The sequence below is a fragment of the Chelmon rostratus genome, chromosome 10, assembly GCF_017976325.1.
Source record: "Chelmon rostratus isolate fCheRos1 chromosome 10, fCheRos1.pri, whole genome shotgun sequence".
Classification (NCBI taxonomy): Eukaryota; Metazoa; Chordata; class Actinopteri; order Chaetodontiformes; family Chaetodontidae; genus Chelmon; species Chelmon rostratus.
Genome location: NC_055667.1, coordinates 2,754,412 through 2,774,798, shown reverse-complemented (window position 1 = coordinate 2,774,798; position 20,387 = coordinate 2,754,412). Strand labels below are relative to the sequence as shown.

General features: G+C 43.1%; 2 protein-coding genes across 2 annotated transcripts in view; both read left to right on the top strand.

Moving 5' to 3' along the window:
• The window catches only part of plch2a (phospholipase C, eta 2a), a 155,457-nt gene extending 149,352 nt beyond the window's left edge, over positions 1–6,105 (top strand). Inside the window, exon 23 of the mRNA XM_041945891.1 lies at positions 3,291–6,105. Within this exon, the coding sequence (XP_041801825.1) occupies positions 3,291–4,954 (1,664 nt within the window). The 3' untranslated portion in view covers positions 4,955–6,105. The remainder of the gene's footprint in view (positions 1–3,290) is intronic.
• A 1,766-nt stretch (positions 6,106–7,871) lies between these two features.
• si:ch211-251b21.1 (uncharacterized protein LOC571720 homolog) lies at positions 7,872–19,000 on the top strand. The gene is made up of 10 exons (XM_041946088.1): positions 7,872–7,981; positions 8,207–8,285; positions 10,439–10,470; positions 13,074–13,253; positions 14,208–14,431; positions 15,270–15,367; positions 16,031–16,248; positions 16,366–16,585; positions 17,742–17,992; positions 18,541–19,000. The coding sequence occupies exons 2-10, from the start codon at positions 8,219–8,221 to the stop codon at positions 18,637–18,639; spliced, it is 1,389 nt and encodes a 462-aa protein (XP_041802022.1). The 5' UTR covers positions 7,872–7,981; positions 8,207–8,218; the 3' UTR covers positions 18,640–19,000.
• The last annotated feature ends 1,387 nt before the right edge of the window (positions 19,001–20,387 follow it).

Here is a 20,387-nt window from a genome sequence, read left to right as displayed (position 1 = left end):
GAATGCCCGGTCCTGCAGCGTTCCGCGAAGACGCTCCCCCAACACTGTAACTCCAGCACCAAGCCTCACAGCAGACTGTAGGACCAACCTCTGTTGGCAGCAGGCAACACCCCCCAACTATGGCGCTGTTTGCAACCCATTCACAAAAAGTAATGCAAATGAAGGTCTCTTGCTCAGTGATAGTAGCAGCTGTGACAGCTTTGGCAGTCTGAGCAGCTTGGAGTCGCCTCCTATGTTGCCTCCATGTTCTGTACTCGACAGCCGAAAGAGGGCTGCAGGCACCCTGCAGCGCGAGATGAATGCCCTGTTTGCCCAGAAAATGGAAGAATTGCGCCATAAATCCCCCATGTTCTTCGCCGGTAAGATGAATCTGAGGCTGCATTAGCAATCAACCCAGTAGCAGCTGTGTAGTGATGTAGTGGGCCTTTTATATACTGTAGACTGTAGACAGTTAGCCTCCATTAATGCTAAGACCACAAATGTGTTTGGTTGCATACTGCTGTCAGAATCATCCCTCTGCTGTGTACCAGAAAGTAAGACACCCCTCGTCATCCCACGTGTCCCTGATAGTTTGAGGTCAAGTCTAAATCCCCACACATTTCTGTCCATCGATAACAAATTGAGTTCACTTCTAGCATTGTAGCCTTCTCCTTAGGTTTGCACTTGCACCTGTTTCAATTAATTGATTCCAATTTTCCTCTCTATGCCTTAAAATACCATACCTGATACTGCCCGCATGCTTGACAGATGAGAGAAGTGGTAAGTTTTAACCTAAATTAATAGCAGATAAATACCTTTGTAGTCAAAACCTTGACCCTAGTTATTTTGCATATGGTCTAAAGCAGCATAAATACAGAAAAGTCAAAGCCACACTGTCATATAACCCACCTGAGGTTTAGAGGAAATTAGCAATGGAAAATCGCCTAAAACTCCTTTATCTGCAGTCTTGTTATGAACAAGAACCTCGGAGAAAACTCTGCACCAGGAGGAAATCTCTGTGAGCAGGACTGCAGAGCTCATGTGTACAGTGAAGCAGAGTGAACAAATACTGCAGTTATTATCTTGACCACACATCTAAAGACACTTTTTTTGCTGTCATTTATTTTTAGTTTGGGCAAATGTGAATTTAATGAATGGAGATAATCTATTCATACAATATGTTCCACAACAACAACCGTCTTTTCTCATAACTTTTTAAACCCTAACCCTAACCCTAACCCTCTTCTCAATTTTCACTTTATTCTCCAAATAAAGTCAATTTTATAGCTAAGTCATAATCCTTTCTCTAATCCATCCAGTGCTTATTACAGTACATTACAGTTCAAACCTATGAAGGTCAACACTGGTCAGAATATATGCTCTAAAGTAAAATGATATCTGTATGTGTAATTCAGTTAATTTCAAGTCAAAGAAAGTCATGGAAGTCACAAGGAACTGACATCTGTGCTGCGTACAGATGGAATTACCGTCTTCCTCCTTCACATGACATATTTCAGGGGAGTCCAGTTCCTGCTGAACACAGACTGTCCTACCCAAACCCACTCTGTTTCAGCCTCTCCCGCTTTATCATGTGATGGCCATCAGTGTTGATACTATCAAAATGAATCTTATGGGGACAATTAATTATGTTTAGAGAGTTGAATTTAAAAGATTTCTGGCCTAATGACAATAGTCATGTGTGCTGACATCTGTTAAATCAGATGATGCTGGCAGATGCCGTACTTGTAGCAGTCATATGATGAACCTCTATCTTAGCAGCTTTCCCTCCTGTCTTTCTTTCCAGTGTAAAACAAATGCTGTCATGTTTGTTCGATTAGCGATAATTAGCAATTCTCTCGTTAAGATGCTTTATCTGTCCTGTAAGCTGTTTCCTTGCATCCATTCTCCCTCTTCTCTCCAGTTTTGCTAAACTTCTTATTCCTCTCTGTCCCTTTTGCACGCCTTCTCTGTTCCTAGTGCAGAATTGAGGGGATGACCAGAGCCAGGTAAACCGTTGAATGCATGCGACCTTTAAATACATCCTGTGCACCTTCACCTTCACTTCACCCACCAGTCTCTCTGTCTAACCAGGCTGCTTCTCCCATATAACACAGAGAGCACATGTCAGTTTTGTCTGTTCACATCATTGAAAAGCGGTGCAGGTCCAGGCTGGGAAGCTCACAGTGGGCGAGTGGGAAACACAATTCACGAAACGTTTGTGTGTCACTTTTCACTGTGTAAAATGTTTTGGGTCTTAAAGGTCTATTGCAAGTCCTCCTTTCATAGTTTTGACCAAAATTCCAATAGATGATGAATTGATGTTATTAGCTGAGATCTTGAAACACGGTCAAATCACTAAAAACAGTGTGATAGATCAAGACCCACATGTTCGGACAGATTTTTAGAAGAGAACACGGAGGTGAATGGTAAAGAAGCTTATTTATGGACATACATAGACAGACATACAGCATAATGAAAATAATATTGAAGTTGTGATGAAGTGGAATTTTCATTTAAAGTTTGAGCTAGAAATATCTTTTCTGACATTAGGAAGAGTAGTTTGACAAAATAATTTGAAATCATGTCTGCTTATTAGCTTTTTCTTGAGTTTTCAAAGGCGTCTTATAGCCTTCAACAGCAAATGGAGTCTGACAGCTGAGCTTCCTCAAGGACAACTGAGCAAACTCCATTCATTGATGAATGCCATGAGATGCAGTTGAAAGCTGAGGTAATTGCCAGTAACTGGTTACGTCAAAGGTGACGTAAGGCCACACCTTCACACCTGTTTTTAGCTTGTGGAATAAGTGGAGATGTTTATACGCCATCAACGAACATTCACATTTTTTCACCAAACCACTGGACTTGTGTGCATCCTTTTCCCCAGGGACACATACCAACCAGTTAAATGTAGCCCTCTGCATTGTTCTTCAACTCAAGTTGCTTAAAGTTCAGCCCTCTTTTTCACAGCCATTGTCATTCATCAGGTTTTGTTTGAAATGTAAGAAAATATAATTCGTCCATGCAATGTTTCAAACCCACATTCTGTAAAAAATGTTCTACCTGGCACTTTCAACACTTGTAGCAGGACTTCCGCTACCTTCACATTCATTATATTGTATTTAGCCTGAAATGATCACATCTAGCAGATACCTGCTTAATAAGGTCAGTATCCAAGCTAATACTGAACCGACAAATCAGTATAACTCTAGTTTTCAAGCAGTTACAATTATCACTTTGACAGCCCAAATGCTTTCAATGACCAGTGACATCGATGACAGTGATACATTTCTTTGTTGTCTTTCTTTCCACAGGCTATTCCACAGTGCAGAGACCAGCTCCCCCTCCTCCATTTCTTGCACTAAACTCTGAAGACGCCAAGAACACACATTTCATCTGCTCTGTCTCCACTCCAGAAGAGACCCCGTCTTCACAACAGTCCCCATCTACACCATTGCACTCATCATCCACAGCAATAAATGCAGACCTTCCATTGACCACTCCTTCAAATGGGGTGGTGGACAGTCCTATCAAGGTGAGCGGAGACCCTAAGAAACCCCCTACCCCTTCTAGAACCACATCACTCTATCCAACGAACCCTGCTGAGAAAACTGCACCATCACAGTCTGCTCAGACCAACAGAAGCGCTCATTCATTCATGGAGCACATGCTAAGCCAGAGGGAAATCCAAAAAACTCAGACAGAAAAGAAAAATGATACCGCAGAGTTAAAGTCTGACCACAGAATGGAGCCTCCTGCTGCAGCAGTGGCGACCACTGGAACCTCTGCAGTCCCGGCAGCTCAGATAAACCAAGCAAGGAGAGCACTTTTTAGCAATTTGCCATCGCACACACCCGTAAGAAGAACAAAAAGTGAGGGCCATGTTCTGGTGGCTGTAGCCTCAGCTGGGCAGGCCCAGTCAGCAGTACCAGAGGTCTGCACAGATGCCACCATGAATGACCGCCTTTGGAGCAAGTTGGAGCCAGGCAGCCACCGTGATAGCATGTCCTCCTCCTCTAGCATCTCTTCCAGCGACACAGTCATTGACCTGTCCCTGCCTAACTTGGCCAGGAAGAGCCTCACCAGCCTGCCCACCGCTAGCAACACCTGCGATCCTCCCTGGGTCAACTGCCGTCGCTCAGCATTGGTCTCCTACGATGCCCTGCGAGTCAGCAAGAGCAAGTCAAACCCCAATCTTCAGCAAGGTGAGTGCCCCAAAGATGAGCTTAAGCCCCGTCCTTTGCAGCCGCCTCAGGATGCTTCTGTGGACACACCCAGCAGACTGGCTCAAAGGAGGCACACATGGAGCCGGCTCTACATGGAAGGGCTCAAGCAGTCATCAGCCAGCAGGCCGTCCTCTGTAGCTACAACACCAACGGCTACAGCTTCCATGTCCAAAAGTCTCGGGGATCTGACCTCTGATGACATTTCCTGTAATTTTGACAGCAAGTATCGCAGCATCAGCCGCAGCTTCATTGTTAGGCCCACCAGGGACCAGCTCCGCAAGGGCAGCCCACAAAAGTGTCGGCCACCCAGCGACCTGACAGAGCAACTACGGAAGCTGACTAATGTGGAGCCCCTGACCGCTAGCGACTTTGCCCCGGAAAAAAGGCCTATAGAGTCACAGGAGGAGGCTGTGGATGAGACCCTGGTGCGAAGGACCTCCTCAAGGAGCCAAAGCAGGGTGCGGTACATTGCGAACAGGGCCAAGAAGGCCCAGGAAAGGCAGAGGCTCCAGGGCCTAGTCCAGGGCAGAAGTGCGAGCTTTAGCCTTGCTGGTAGCATTGGCAGTGGAAGCAACGCTAGCCCCATTGAGGAGCGGGGAAACCCTGAAGGGGCGTGTTGCGTGGCCCGGAGTCCCTGTGCCAGTCTGGACCTGCTGAGTCAGCTCAACCCCCTAGGAACCTCCTCCCCTAGACAATCCCAGTCCTCTCCAGACCCTGAAAACAGTGAAGTCTTTTTCATGCTCAAACTCTAAGAACTGGCTGACTTGGAACTGAGCGTGAGAGACACAGTTAGGAACTTTGGAATTCAGTCCAGTTTTTCTCAAGTGAGAATCTTTTTTTAGAAAAAGTTACATATCTTGCATAATATCTCTCAGAAAACTGGTTCACATGCAGATTTGTTCAACATCTCACAGAAGACTCTTCCACTCAATTAGTAATCCATGAACAATCAGTTTCTGTATCTTGTGCAAGATCCATTTTTTAACCTGTGCATTCAGAAAACATTGTCTTGAAGCTGCTGGAGAGCAGATCTTCTAAAAGCAACTACTACAGCTTGGTCATTTGTTTGCACCAAATGTTAGATAATTGCCAGAATGTATTTAGTGAAAAATACCTGGAGTTTTTATATAGCTGTTTACGTTGACTGTGACTACTCTCATGTTTTTTTGTAACTTTACATGAGCATACAGTAGCAATAGATCACAGCTAGATGATATGATTTTAAATGATCCATTCTTTTTATTTACTTGAACTGTAATATTATACTTTATCTAAGTTGAAAATTAGATACTTTATGTCAAGGCATTATTATCTGTCCATCCATCCACTAGCAATATTTTGAAAATGATGGCATGGTATCATATTGAATATAATGTACAGTTTGATGCTAAAACCTGAGGCTTGTCTCTCATGTCTTTGCTGAAAAAAATGGAAAGGAATTATTCCTACAATGCAGATCAAAAGGTCTTGATTTTGATTTTGTGTAGTGGTTATTGTAATTTGACCGAACTGCCAATATTTTGCTAATCTTCCTAATCTGTGGCATGTCACAGCACTGAGATCCTGTACGTTAAGTTTAGCCCTTTTTAGTTGACTGCATGTCTTTTATGCACTGTGATGTTTATCCTAAGGCTTTGCTTTATTTTACAAAGAGTTTTTATATTAAAATTTGTTAATATTACGACCTTCTTTTTTGGATTTTCGGACAGTGGTCATAAGAGCATCATGCCTGAAACCCTGTGTTCTCCTTGGTCCATGGTACTAATACAAGATGGAATCTGTATCAAAGCACGTTTATTTGTCGGCCTGCTGTATTGTTTGCACTGCGATGCCAGTTCATTGTGCAAAATTGTAGGGACAATATTTAATTCAAACAATGTGTAATATTATGATCTGAATAAATCTCAAATGAATATTATTGACAGTTTCACAGCTCATTTATTTCATTTACACTCAATCTATCAGCAGCTGTTTTCGCTCAGAGACAAAGAGGAGTCGTTAACAAACCAGTTCAACTGAGCCTTATACAAGCTGACATGTAAAAGCCTTTTTGGCCTTTTGTTTTGGCAGGGTCTGCTTGCTGCTCTAATTATGGACTGTTTGGGTCTGTGTTTACCAGCCATCACCTCTCTCAACCCCTCTGGCACAAACCCCCCAGACCCCCTGCCGAAAGAGGGAATGTTCCAGAACAAAGACTGGAGGCTGCACAAGAGATGACAAGTTTAACCAGTCGGTAAAGGAGGGAAAAACATCTTTTCAATGCCACCCAAGATCAGATTATGTAGGTCATTTTAATCATGCTAATGCAAGTTTTGTAAATTCCTCAAATATATGCTAAAGTATTCAGTGGTTTCTTTGGAACCAAGGTATCAGCAGAGTTGAAACTCCTGTGAAACAGCATGTACACACTGTGACACAAACTGAAAACCTAATGTAATGATAACAATGAACAGCAATGGATTCATACCTTTGAGGAAGCTGATAAAAAAAGTGTTGGTATCAGCTTCCTTTGACAACACCTGGACAGTGATCAGTTCAGCAATAAACAATTTGATGGGCCAACAATGGCTGGGTCAAGTTTACCTTAAACTTAATAGTCTTACTTAAAAGTCCTTGAAATCCAACCTCAGTCTTCAAATCTAAGAATCAGTGCAGGCCCTCCATACTTTCTCAGGACGCTGATTTGTCGGTCAATGGTCCGGCCATTGTCAAGTCTCCGGTTTCCAAAGCTGACGGCCACCTCTGGTGAGCTGTCACACACTGCCAGGCCTCTTCCTCAGCTCTGTAAGACTTTGTGAAGCATGACATGCTCATTTTAGCACCACAGACTCCGCTCCAGCCAGCACACAAACACAAAAGACAGCTTCATTAGGATTCCAGGAAAACCACAGAGTTCCTCTTAAAGCCGAATTTATCTGGACAGTTTGGCACGTCTTGGCCCCTCAACTGCAACCTCCAAGCCCTGTCTAGCACTTCAGGCCTGAAAGAATGTTTTTGTGACAGGGAGTGAATGCAGTCCCTCCTTTTCAAGATCAAATCACTCCCTATTTTCAAAGGTTTTGTGCAAATAAACCAATTTGGTTTGTAGGCTTATGTGAAAACCTGAAGGAATTTTTGTAAGACAAAGAAACGGGACCAATGCTTGTGGATATCTAGTATGAATTCCCGTGGATGTGTAATTTAGGAGTTTGTTGGGTTGCAGCTGTCTAAACGGATGTCAAATGTGACGGGAATTGCTTTGGATTTTTTATGATTTACTCCATCCTTCATCCTGTTTATGTTGAGAACTGAGCATCTGCCTGACCTGCAATACATCCATCACAGCTCCCCCTACCTACCACCCTGAATCCACCTTCGCCCCTCTTTTTCTAACATCCTGTTATACAACCTTACAAAAACAAGTGTTGAAATCATTACTCCATTACGCTTGAATCCAACAGTAGTAGGTTGGTAAACTTGGTTTGCCTCAAAATCTGCATCAATACAAGCCTGGGCACAAGTGTTGGGATGATTCCACAGGAGAATACATCTGGATCCAGTAATTTGATATCATCTCTCAGACTTCTGCCAAAACCTCTGCCAAACAATCATGAGTTTATTCTCCCTCTGAGCTCCTGTCTCCTCCCTCCTTGTGCTCACCCATATAAACCCCCACTACATTGTTGTGCACACAACCCTTCCCACCATCTACTTGCAAGACTTGTGAATTTCTTACACATTTTGCTGGAGTTGTCCCCCGCACATAAGTTTTAATTCCTACTGCAGCTGACGCAACTGAGGTAAGGGAACTTTTGTTATATAGCACAATGTGACGATTTTTGCACAATTGTTTTTTTTCTATTATTTGCATAGTATTTTTCATCACTGAATAAAATATCCAACATTTCTGAAACTGTAGTAAATATACAGTTATATACTCTCAGTTGGATGAAATCTGAATTTGAGAGTGATAATCGTGTTGAAAGGAGCACTGAAAGAAATATAGTAAGCAGTATCATTTCCAGGTTGGTGGCAACATGAAAGGCTGCATGGCTTTGGTCTTCTGTGTGGCAGCCCTGACTGCATGGATAACTGTCACTGCAGGTAAGAATAATACACACAGCCTGGCACTGCAGCACATGGTGGTTCGATTGATACACACATCACATTAGGGTTGTCATGATTCATGTTCTTGTTGCAGAGCCTAGTCTTGGTTTCTGTGCCGCTACCTTCTGTACTGATACTGTATTGATGAAAACCCAACCAGTTGTGGCACAGTTGTGTCTGCCATCATCACACTCAAAAACAGTGATTTTAGTCTGCATGGTGGCAAATGTATTGTTGCCAGCTTCGTACCTGTTGTTGATTGTCATATCCTTTTGAATTATATTCATATTGGACAGTTCTGCGCTGCCTGATGCCAAGGTTCAGTGCAGGAAGTAGAATGCCCTTTATGTGGTGGAGTGGACAGTATGGGTGTAAAGGTCAGGGTGGTGGATGAGTCTGTAGCAGTCTGAGTCTGATTTTCATGTGGGCCAGAGTTTGCGTCCGGTCAAATTTGATTATTACAAGTGCAGTTGCTTTTTGCTTGTTTAAAAAGAATATTACTGTAATCTTTATGTAACCTTAACCAAGTGCTTCAGTTTCCTTACTGTAACCATACTCTATTAGCAGTAACCATCATTTTTCTAATCTTAACCATAGCTACGCTACCACTGCCACATGCACATATCGTAGAAGGGAAGAATTTTAAAACATTTGCATCAAAGATTTAAAAGTATTGTCCATATTATGCAGGGCTCTGCAGAACTGCCCGATGTCACTATCTCTGGTGATAGGGTGGGGTACATTGGTGAAAGTAGTACATTTTTGAGAGGAAGAGAGCTATCCAGCCAGCTATACCAAACCTGAAGTGAGCCAAGCTACAAGTCACTTGTTGTGTAGGGTACAGCCCAGAGAGAAACATTTTTTACACTTTCAAAACAGTTTATAATTTATAATTGAAACACAATAAAAATTAAAATTCCTTCCAAGAATATTGTTAAATCTTTGTCTAATCAGGCTTCTTTTGGGTCCCACAAGCATTTTGCTGGCAAGTAGAACCTGCACATTTATAATTTTGATTTGTATTTTATTTGTATAAATGTTGTTTCCATCATGCTGATAAGCTCTGGTACTGCATGGCTCTGTCCTTTAAGGTGTCACTCAGCCAATGAGATCAATTTCTCCTCGAGAGCAGCCCTGCCTCTGCCAGCTGTCTGCAGCGTAACAGTCCAGCACCGAGCCAGCGGGCTCTGGCTGACCTATGAGACGGGGTCACGCTCCCAAATCATTCCTCACATTTGACTCTTTCCCCGCTGGGCCTGCTGGACTGCTGGAGTCCTATCAAAGCACAGAGGGGGTGCCATCCACTGTGGCAGAAACCCATTTCTCACCAGTGGAGGGGCTACCGCCTTGCTGTGGTCCAGAAAGCACTGTGATAAATCAATTAACCGTGTGGGGGAAAGACTCTGCGGGCAGGCGGTGAACTGACAGGCATCTCCGCACAACGCAGGTCCTGCCATCTTCTCCAGAGGAGGCTGATGGGGTGTCATGGGCTTTATATGGCAGCACCAGGCCCACTTTTGTTATCGCATGCAATTATGAAGAATTTGCACCCCTGGCACCTCCGCTTATCCCCCCTCCCCTCTCTGACCGTCCCTGGCAGGGCATGTTAGGGCCTGCTGGACACGCTGGGAATGCCATTGAAGACAGTTATAGCAAAAAGAAAACAACTCTGAGTGTCATGGGTATGGAGTGGGGGCCTCATCCCCCGCTTTGGCTACATTGTGGAGCGGGGGGGTTGAAAAACATCAGTCGCGCACATCCTTGAGTACAGGCCCCGACTTTGATCCCCCCCACGGGGGCCCATTTACTCCCCTCATTGTACCTTCCAACTGTCCCCTGAACATGCAGCTCTTTTTCCCAGGTCTCCTGAAAAACAGCCGACAACAACAGCGTCATTGTCCTCCAGTTGCTGTCTGCTTTATTTATTGCAATGGCTGAGAGCAGAATGGATGAAGGGGACTCAAGACAACAATATGCTTCATTAGGCTTTCAGAGACTGACCTGCACATAAGCTTGTAGACCAGAACACTAAGCAGAACTGGCTTAGACTAAATCCTCTCATCTTTGTCCTGATATTCATGCTTGATTATGTCGACTTGTTTCATTACAAGAATACAGGACTCACTGTGGTGCTTCTTTTTTCATTCTAGATGCCAAGGAGTTATCCATCACTACTATAAAGGTATTTTTTTCTTTTTGCCTTTTCTCTAGACTAGGATGCCAAAATGCCCTGTGTTGCTGTGAAGCAGTCATCATGGCTCAGCCAACATTTTGTAAAAGAAGCTCTAGTTCATTACAAGAAGGGTCTTTTTGTTGGCTACGATCATTTCTATCAGTAGGATTGTGCTGACAAAGTTAATTGCTCAGATCATAGAAAGTGGTGACATCACTCAGGATTAGTGATGTCACCACAAGAGCACTTAGACAATCACCCCATAGAGAATATACCTTTTAATCCAGGTAAAAACACAAAGCACACACCTAACAAATGCACTCACAGCACAGCTTCTTGTCTACACACATGCTGGTGAAACACAAGTTTATCATCTGCTTTACAGTCTGAGTTCAAGTTTCACCTGCTGTTCTGATGTGCACACGTGCACTTTTTGTTATCCTGATCTGTGGATGCACAGAGAGCTCCGTCTCATGCTGTGGGTTAAAGACACCGCTTTCAGATCAGGTACACAGGCCTACAGTCCATCCAAGGGTGGGGCATGTAGAGGGCCAAGTACAGCCACAAGACAGCGTCAGCTCCACGAGGGGGCACCAGCGGGCAGTGCCCCCCACTTCCCTCACATAGCTAAAAGCATGTCAGTGTTTTGTGATGGCCATGGTAAATGGAATCCATTAGAAAGCTTTTAGAAAGCCCAGGACACAGTGAGATTATCTGGATATTGTGTCTGTGTGGTCTGTTTGCTGTGACCTTGTTCTGTGTTGCCTGATGTGATTTTGGTTTTCTCCTTGTGTCTTGTGCCAAATTGTTTTACTCTCACTATGCAAGACTTCATTACCACTTGCCAGTTATTTATTACCCCCCTGCTATAAGCCTCATGCCCCCCTTGGATATGTGTTTGACTGCCGACAGCTAAGGATTTGGGGAGCATTTCAACAAGAACTGCAACCCAACAGGCATGTGGCAAGGCATCAAAGCCATCACACACTACAAATGAAAACTGATTTTTATTTTTGATTAACAAAATGAAACCACACAGAACACCGACATCACGACCAGAAAAAGCATCCAAATGAATAAGACAACCAAAATCCTGAAACAAACAAACAAACAATCCCTTAGTGTTCTAATCCCTAGTTGCAGACTGTGCAGCTGTAACGCTGTGTGATCACACTAAGGCACACCCTACACTCTACGCTGCGATAGCTAAAAGGACAGAGACATCCACTGGCCACAGAAAATTCTCTCTTGGAAAAAAAACTGCATTGTGAATCAGCAGCGGCAGGGCAGTCTCAAAACACCTCCACACAAATACAGTGAAGTTCATGAATGACAAGCACTTTGTAAATGATGCAGGTTTAGTCTGTACATAAATGTAACAACATCCAAATGGGTTTGGACAAAATGTAAAATACTTTTAAAAACACTGTCTAGACACAGATAAGACTCAACTTCAACAGTGGCTTCCAAGCTTTTTATTTCTCAATCATCCAAAAACAAAACTCAAAATCTTCTCCAGCGCTTGGCTTGGCTGGTCTGGAGAGTTTCACTGTCTTGCTGCCATGTGCAGCTTCTTCCTTGAGAGTCTCAGGGCCCACAGGCCCAGCACACTACTGCTTAAGAGAGAGAGAAAGGAAATCAGTAGAGTGAAAACACCTGACAAGCTCTGGCACTGACTCCCTGAGCCATTCCCCCACCTCCCTCCCTCCTGCTGCTCAGTGTAAACAACCTCCTCCACAGTGTGGATTTGTATTATTATTTAAAAGAAGAACTATTATTTTTTGCATTTTCTGAACCTTCTTGTTTTAGTTTTAAATTAATTAAGAATCAGAACACTTAATTGATCCCAGACACGAAATTGAGTCAGTTGCAGTTCCTCTCAACACTAATGAAAGTAGAAAAGGTCATAAGAATGTCGTAGAGATATTAAACAATCTGTAAAAAATTTAAGAAATATAAAAGAACATGTACACTATCCAACCATATAAATCAACCATACCATCACTGATCTCTGCACCGGGGTGACGCCTCTCCCCCGGTTGCAACAAAGGGTTATTTAAGTTGAGACTACATATGGTTGTACATGGAAATCCCAAATTTAAAAACCAGCATCTGACACCAACAACCACTCCAATTACCTCTCTTCCCCGCTCTAAAGCTTGGTTTCAGCTTCGGCAGATTGTCTCGACCATGTCTACATGCCTAATTGCATAGAGCTGCTGCTATGTGATTGGCTGATTTCATATTTGTGCTCACAAGCGGATGAACAGGTCTACTGAATAGAGTGGCCACTATACATATGTACGTTACTCTACAGTTCGATACTTTTTGCACATATGGTTAGATGCTAAAGTGCACTTTGTTGTCTCTGTGCTTACACTCTGTGCAGCGACAATGAAGTTGGATCTTATATAAATTATTTCCTACAGTTTCGGAGTGCTGGCTTTCAGTTTGACCTTCTAATAAAGTGATTTAGCCAATCAGGACAATCAACCTGTCCAACTGCTTGGGTTTCTTGCCCTGTCTGACTTTGCGGTGGCAAAGTCACCATGTTTCCACAGTGATCCCTCACAGTCCCCATTAAAACGAGTTTGCTCGTTCTGCCTCCTCAGGAGGAGCCGTACACCATGAGCAGAGGCTCTGACCTGGAGGGCTACTGCGTCGATCTGATCTATCAGCTCTCCAAAAAGCTGGGCTTCAAGTACAAACTGCGCCTGGTGAAGGACAGCCGCTACGGATCTATGGACTCCAGCGGCAACTGGAGCGGCATGATTGGCGAGGTCATCAGAGGGGTAAGTCATTGACCATCTGAGTAAATGAATATTTATGTGAGCATACCTCTATTTTCAAGAGCATTAAAGCAGCTTTGAATTGGCTGAACTGGTATCCTTAAGTCTGCATACTGCTTATTCTGATCAGTTTCATGTAGTTTTGATGGTGTCAGTCAGTAAAACATCATAGCTGAGATTGTAAATCTATGTGTTCATGTCAGATAAATATAAAAACCTTCTCAACTAAAAAAATACTTAAATAAATGGAGTGAAAGGTATAAACCAACTAATACATTTTGAAATATCTAAATAATTTAAACTCAGCTCATGATTGTGGGCCATGTTTGGAAGGTCTGTTATTGTTTTTTTTATAGAAATAAGAATAATGTTATGCAATTTCATTATAATGAGTTTGATGTTTAATGAGTTTCATATTTTATTAAATTATTTCAGCACTGATTGCTTTTTATTATATTGCACTTGAATCATTTGCAATTTCAACATGACTCATGTATTCATATAATACTGAACACGGTGTTCACTTTGGTATCTGTTTCCATTTATTTTGCTGTTCAATTGTTGAAAGGTTTTGTTTTTGTGTTTTTGTGACAATGAAATTTCCATTAGCTCGGGATATAATTTCATCACATACTTTGTTTGGTGTTTGACTTTTTTGAAAAGGGGAAAAAGTCAGTAAGTACAGACTGTGGCGCAAAAAGAGGAAAGCTTAAGTCATGGTAGCCTACCACACTTTATATGATCAGAAATGAACTAAAGTTCTGGCTGGACATCATCCCAAAAATGAGTGAGTGATGGTCACGTGCACATAAGTATATAAACTTATGTAGACAAGATAAGGCAGCTCAGTGAGCTCAGTGAATAAAGTCCCGCTCTGGCTGCTTCTGCTGCACTTCAGTGTCATTTCTCTCCGCCTCTCATCCCATTATTAAGCGTGTCTTCCGTATGATATGTCAGGAGGCTGACCTGGCTGTGGCCCCGCTGACCCTCACTGCGGTCAGAGAGCAGTTTGTGGATATGACCACCCCCTTCATGCAGACGGGCATCGGCTTCATCATGCGCAAAGACGTGGCCTCTGAAGAAAGCACCTTCAGCCTGCTGTCACCCTTCTCCACTGACATGTGGGTTGGTGTCCTCATCGCATTCCTGCTAACGGGTCTCTGCATATTCCTGGTGGGCAGGTAAGTGCGAGCTGCCACACGTCTCCACAAACTGCTGGCTACTTCCACTGTTTTCCTGCAGCTACAGTATGGCTCTAACAGCCAGGACTGTCTGACCACACAATGGATGCACGTCAGGTTAAAGCAGACTCCACTCAGTTGAAAGTCACTACAACTTGTTTAAATTGACTCTGAAAGGTGAAACAAACAGCTGAAAGCTGTTAGAAAGCCAGGGCATGAGTCAGGGAACAGGCTTTTGTTTTTACTAACAGTATTAGAGGCTATTTACTTTTTAAAAAAAAATCTGCAGTCTTCACCAGCATTTATCCTTGTTACAGAATCAAACTGAACCTGAGAGAAAGGACCATTCTCTGGATTTTGAAATGTCACTATTTTCCTCTAATTGCCTACTAGTACAGCTACTCTTGAATCCAGTTTGCAGTTGCAACCAGATTTGCATCCCGCATGGAAACACGTTGACCAACATGACCAACATACAGTACATGACCATAACTCAGTGTTTACGAGCTGTGATTGGCCACCCTGGTGCCCATACCATTAGTCAGAGGGTGACAGGTAGTTGTCTTGTTAGGCTCATGGATGGATTACTGAGCGGGCCTACTGCGTGCAGGCCAGGAGCCCTGGACCAAACCTCTGTGTTCGAATGTTAACACTTCCTGTCAGGAAGTCAATCAAAGTGCTGCAAAACAACAACAAAGCACGATGAAACACAAGACGCACCGACACAGCCACATCATTTCTTATTGTTTTGTGTTGTTTTCAGTCCAGAAGTCTAGCTCTTACATATACAAGTGGAGCTTCATTATTGCTGGTGATAAGGCCTCTGATCTTTCTCCAGGATCAGCCCCACTGAATGGGCTGAGCCAGACACGGAGGAGCACAGCTTCACGTTGCTGCACAGCTTCTGGTACATCACAGGAGCTCTCACCCTGCAAGGTAAGGCAGCAGTCCGCTAAACTGAGCCCCAGGCACAGAAGCTCCCTCTGCTGCTGGCTGGCTCTTTTCACACGCATGCTGCTCTGCAACCTTCCGACTGTACACTGTGTCACACTGGCTTTCAGTGTGGTGGCTCGAGGTAAATAAAAGTTTGTGTCAGATATAGAACAGAGCAGGTATGTTATACAATCATCACTTTACCTTCTGTATTTAGGATTTACCATCCTGCAGTGTCAGGTTATACTGTAGAATATGCATATTATCTCTATCTGTCAAAGGAATTGTTAATCTGCTTTTACAGAATTATTGGATAGAACCGTTTTTTTTTTAAATGCAACAAAAATTTAAATTCAGTGATGAACATGTTCAGTGTTTTGATGCTTTGATAAACTTAAAGCATCATGTGGGACCTCCTTCAATCCACTTGTATTCGTTTTATTCATGCTGTTTGCTCTGGAATGAGGAGAATAGTATTTTGGGGTTTGGTTTGGGGTTCTGCACACTGAACTGTGAGAGAGCAATCATAAAATAATGTAAAACAGAACACTGATTCAGGGTCATTATCATCATTAGTAAATCTTGTCTTCATTGTTTTAAACTGAGTATGAATTCTTATGATGAATATTAATTTGAACCACATGCCCACTGACTTTTCCCTCTCAGGTGCTGGCCCTCACCCTAAAGCCCTGTCTGGGCGGTTGATCAGCGCCATCTGGTGGCTGTTTGCTGTATTGCTGCTGGCCTGCTACTTCGGCAACCTCAAGTCCTTGTTGCACTCCAACAGCAAACGTGTCTCCATTAAGGACTTTGAGGACCTCGCCAACCAGGACGTGATCGATTATGGCACAGTCAAACCTGGATCCACCATGCTTTTCTTTAAGGCACATCTGAGATAGATTCTAATAACTGTGCTCCTGATATCTTGCACACACAGAAATCAGCGTCGAACACATGAGAAGATGATTTAAAAAAATATTTGTCATTCTGTTCTTTGGCAGAATTCCAACAACCCTGTGTACCGGCGTATCTACCAGCACATGGAGCGTAAGAAGAGCTTCGTGTCCAGCACCGAGGAGGGTGTCCGCCGCGCCCAGGAGGGAAACTTTGCCTTCATTGGTGAAGCAGCGTCCTTGGACTTGGCGGTGGCTCGCTACTGTAAGATGACGCGTTCACAGGAAATCATTGCTATGAGGGCCTACTCCATCGCAGCACCTCTGGGTGAGACACTTGGGCCTGTTTTCTCTAGTCTGGGGGGGGCATGTTGTTTCTACATGTCACTTCGCACAAATCACTCCACAGTGACACTGTCACATGTTTTGGATTGTTTATCGATGAAGGCTTATAGGTTTATGCATGTATATGACATTACGTGCTGCTTTCAGGCTTTTCATCTGGCTTCAAGTTGACATTTCAAGTGCATCCACTTGGTTCAAACAAAGAGCCAGCAGAGCCTGAAACCTCCTCCTTTACAGCTCTATCAAAACAGGGTTTCAACTTCAAGCTCTGTTCTTTGATTCTTCACACAACGACCTGAGTCCCTGCTTATGTGTGAATGAAAGTATGCTCTACTTCTGCCTCACGATAAAAGACTAGAATAATGAGAAATGTGTTCTGCTTTCATTTTTTTATTTATACCTTGTGAATTTATCCACATTTGCCTCAGTTTTAATGTATCACACAGTGTTACCTTTTGTTGTGGCTACTCTGCTTGTACTTTTAGAACACATCAACCCTCACTGTAGCATAACAAATCTCTAGTCTAGTTATTAATATAGATTCATATCATCTACCCAGTCAATTGAATTGGTTGTCATAATAATGTTAGCATACAAAAAGCCACATAGGTTGCGGCATTATAATGCCCTAACCTAATAACCCCCTATAATTTCCATGACAGAGACCTGAAACTTGTTGGGTAAATATATAAGTTATATATTTGATGGTATAGTTGATATCTTTTATCAACCACCTCTTATATGTTATATAAGAGATATGTTATATAAGCGTCAACAGTGTTGTTCCAACTTTGTGTCAACAGTTTGTGTTTGTCCTGTTCCTGTTCCAACATGACAAAGCCCCTGCGCACAAAGCCAGCTGGTTTTCCCACTTTAGAAGACCTCAATCCCATTCACACTTTGAACTGGATGAACCGGAACCATCTGTGAGCTAGACCTGATCACCTAACATCAGTGTTGGACCACACCGATTCTCTTGTAGCTGAATGGGAGCAAATCCCTGCAGCCATGTTCTAAATGTGCTGGCGAGCCTAAAACCAGAAAGGTGGAGACTGTTACAGCAGCAGGAGTGTGCTCGTGGTTTTGAGACTTTCAGCAGCGTCTTTCCTCTATCACACCACCTCTCTTTGCTCCGTCAGGTTCCCCGCTGGTCAAAAACCTAACCAATGCCATCCTCCAGCTCAGTGAGTCCGGCGAGCTGACGTACCTGCGGGACAAGTGGTGGGCCAGCAGCTGCGTGGGCGCCGAAGGGGCCCACACCTCCGAGGCCCTTCATCCCCACGACCTGCGGGGCCTCTTCCTCCTCCTGGGCCTGGGGCTGGGTGTCGGGCTCTTGCTGGCGGGGCTCGAGCTCCTATCCAGGGCTCGCAACCAAGCTAAAGATGGCAAGGTAGGGAGGAGTGTCAGTATCAGTGACTGTTGTTTTTTAGGGATGGCACTGTCAGCCTGTCTGTCAGCCTGTCTGTCTGCCTGTCTGTCAGTCGGTCTGTCGGCCAAACGCTCTGCTTCAGACTCAAACATCTCAACAGGCATTTGATGAAATTTTTAAATTCATGTTCTGTTCAGGATCAACCACGCTGACTCTGGTGAGCCAAAGTGCCACCAACAGGCTTTTATAGAAATATCTAATCAATCATCTAATTTGTAATAACTGAGGTGATCCCTGACCTTTCCTCTAGTGCCACCATGAGGTCAAAAAGTTTATTTGTCCAACACTTTGGTTTATGACCAAATACCTGCAAAACTAATGGCATCCCATCATCATCTCTGTTTAGCACTTAGTAGCACATGCATGCTAATGCGTTAAACTAGGATTGTGAACATGATAAACATCACATGCGGTAAGCATACACATGTTAGCACGCTGACAAAATATTAAGCTCAAAGCTCTGAGCTGCTAGTGTGGCTATCTTAACCATTTTTCCTTTTGTTTCGCAGAAATCGTGCTGCTCAGCGTTGACATCAGAGCTGAACCGGCGATTTGGCAGTGGAGGGGAAAGTGCAGAGCAAGACAGCACAGACAAAAGCAAGGCCTAAAGGAGGAGTTAAAGTGTTGATGATCAGCTGAGAGCCTCTGTACTAGCTTTCTGTGTTTCCATAGTAACAGCCATGTATTGTGTGGCTGGTCAGTGTGTTTTGTACTCTTTCAGAAAAGCTTGGGGACCACATTTAATACTTCAACTAGCAGCTTAATAGCAACTAGCAGTTGCTATTAAGCAACAAACCAAGAGCTTCAAAATGCTAATGCTAATCACTAATCACTCTGATTTGTTTACTGTTACAAATATCCACATCCCACCTGCAACTAACTTTCATGTGTTTCTTTTTGAATTAGAGTTCAATGGTTTTATAACTGTTTCTATTTGTTTGTATATTGCAACAAATAAATCCCTCAATATCCCAAATGCTCTCTTATTTCAGAGTTTACAAAGTGATTGTTCTTTATTGTTCTTGACTACTTCGTGTGATGCTAAAACATGTGATATGAGAGGCAAGTTCACCATCACACCCAGTCCAACGAACAAGGAATTTCTTAGGTGCTTAGCTCCAGAACAAACCGAACCTATCCATAAATAAGGAGGAATCTAACAATACAATATAAAAGAATCTAGCAAACAGATCAAATAAAATAGAAATATATCAAACAGAGTAAATATAAATGGTGGAACAATGAACAGTGTGTTCAGTAATGACTTTCAATGCTGAATGCACATTTCAGAAGCATGAAACAGTGAAACAATATAACTGGTGGTGAGTTTCAGAAAAATGAAACCGGCAGCAGAGAGAGGAGTCAGTTGTTGGGGCGATGAAGGTGTTATCCCACACCCCCTGATGTATGGAAGTTTTTATTGCACTTTAATAATTTTAACCAACAGAATCCACGATCCACAAATATTTCACTATCTATTTGAGTTGTGTGAAGTCATGGCCAAAAACGTGGTTTGCAAATATGCACAACTTACTCTGTGAACATGTGTTTTAATTTCACATAAAAATGATAAAGGTTTTACAAAAATCCATGTAAAGTGATATATCTGCTTTTGTGGATCATTTGTACATGTGAAACCGGCTTTTTTTTATATTTGCTGATCACTTGCCCTTAGTCACCGGCCGCATGACATTTGTGTCTTCCCTCATATATGTTTGCTTAATTTTTTCCAACCTGCACCACAGCAAATCATCTGTAAATATGAGGTGCAGTTAGTGACCACACCAGCGGGGGAAGGCATTCCCTCACATGAGCTGATGGAGCAGCAGTCTGTACTTGAGGAAGGTTACAGTGAGAATCCACCTGTAGCATCTGCATCCATCCAACAGCAGAAAACATGAAGGACAGCTGAAAAGCTAAACTACAGACACTGGTGACTATCAACTTGCTCGGTTGATGTTAATGTCAGGAAAACCCGACCAGCATCTGTGGGCGCTGCTGCAGCGCTGAGTAAGGCTTGGACATGAACAAAGGTGAAAGAAGTTTTCAGTTGTGAGTCTATTTAACGACAAAACAATGTCATATTTTCGCCATCAACGTGAGCGCAGATAAATGTAAAAGCTGGCTGTCAGCTAAGCATATTTCCCTCAGGGAGACTGACCAAAACAGAGCTAAAAGAGCGTAATTTTTATTTTAAATTTCACCTGGACAATTTTCACTTCCTTCAGTATTGAACATATATTCAGTCTTGACCAAGTTAAAAACCCTCAAAGCAACATTTAGACTTTGGTGGAAGACATATTATCCAATTTGCTTACTTGCTTATTCAAGTTCAGAGTCATGGGCTCCAAATGAA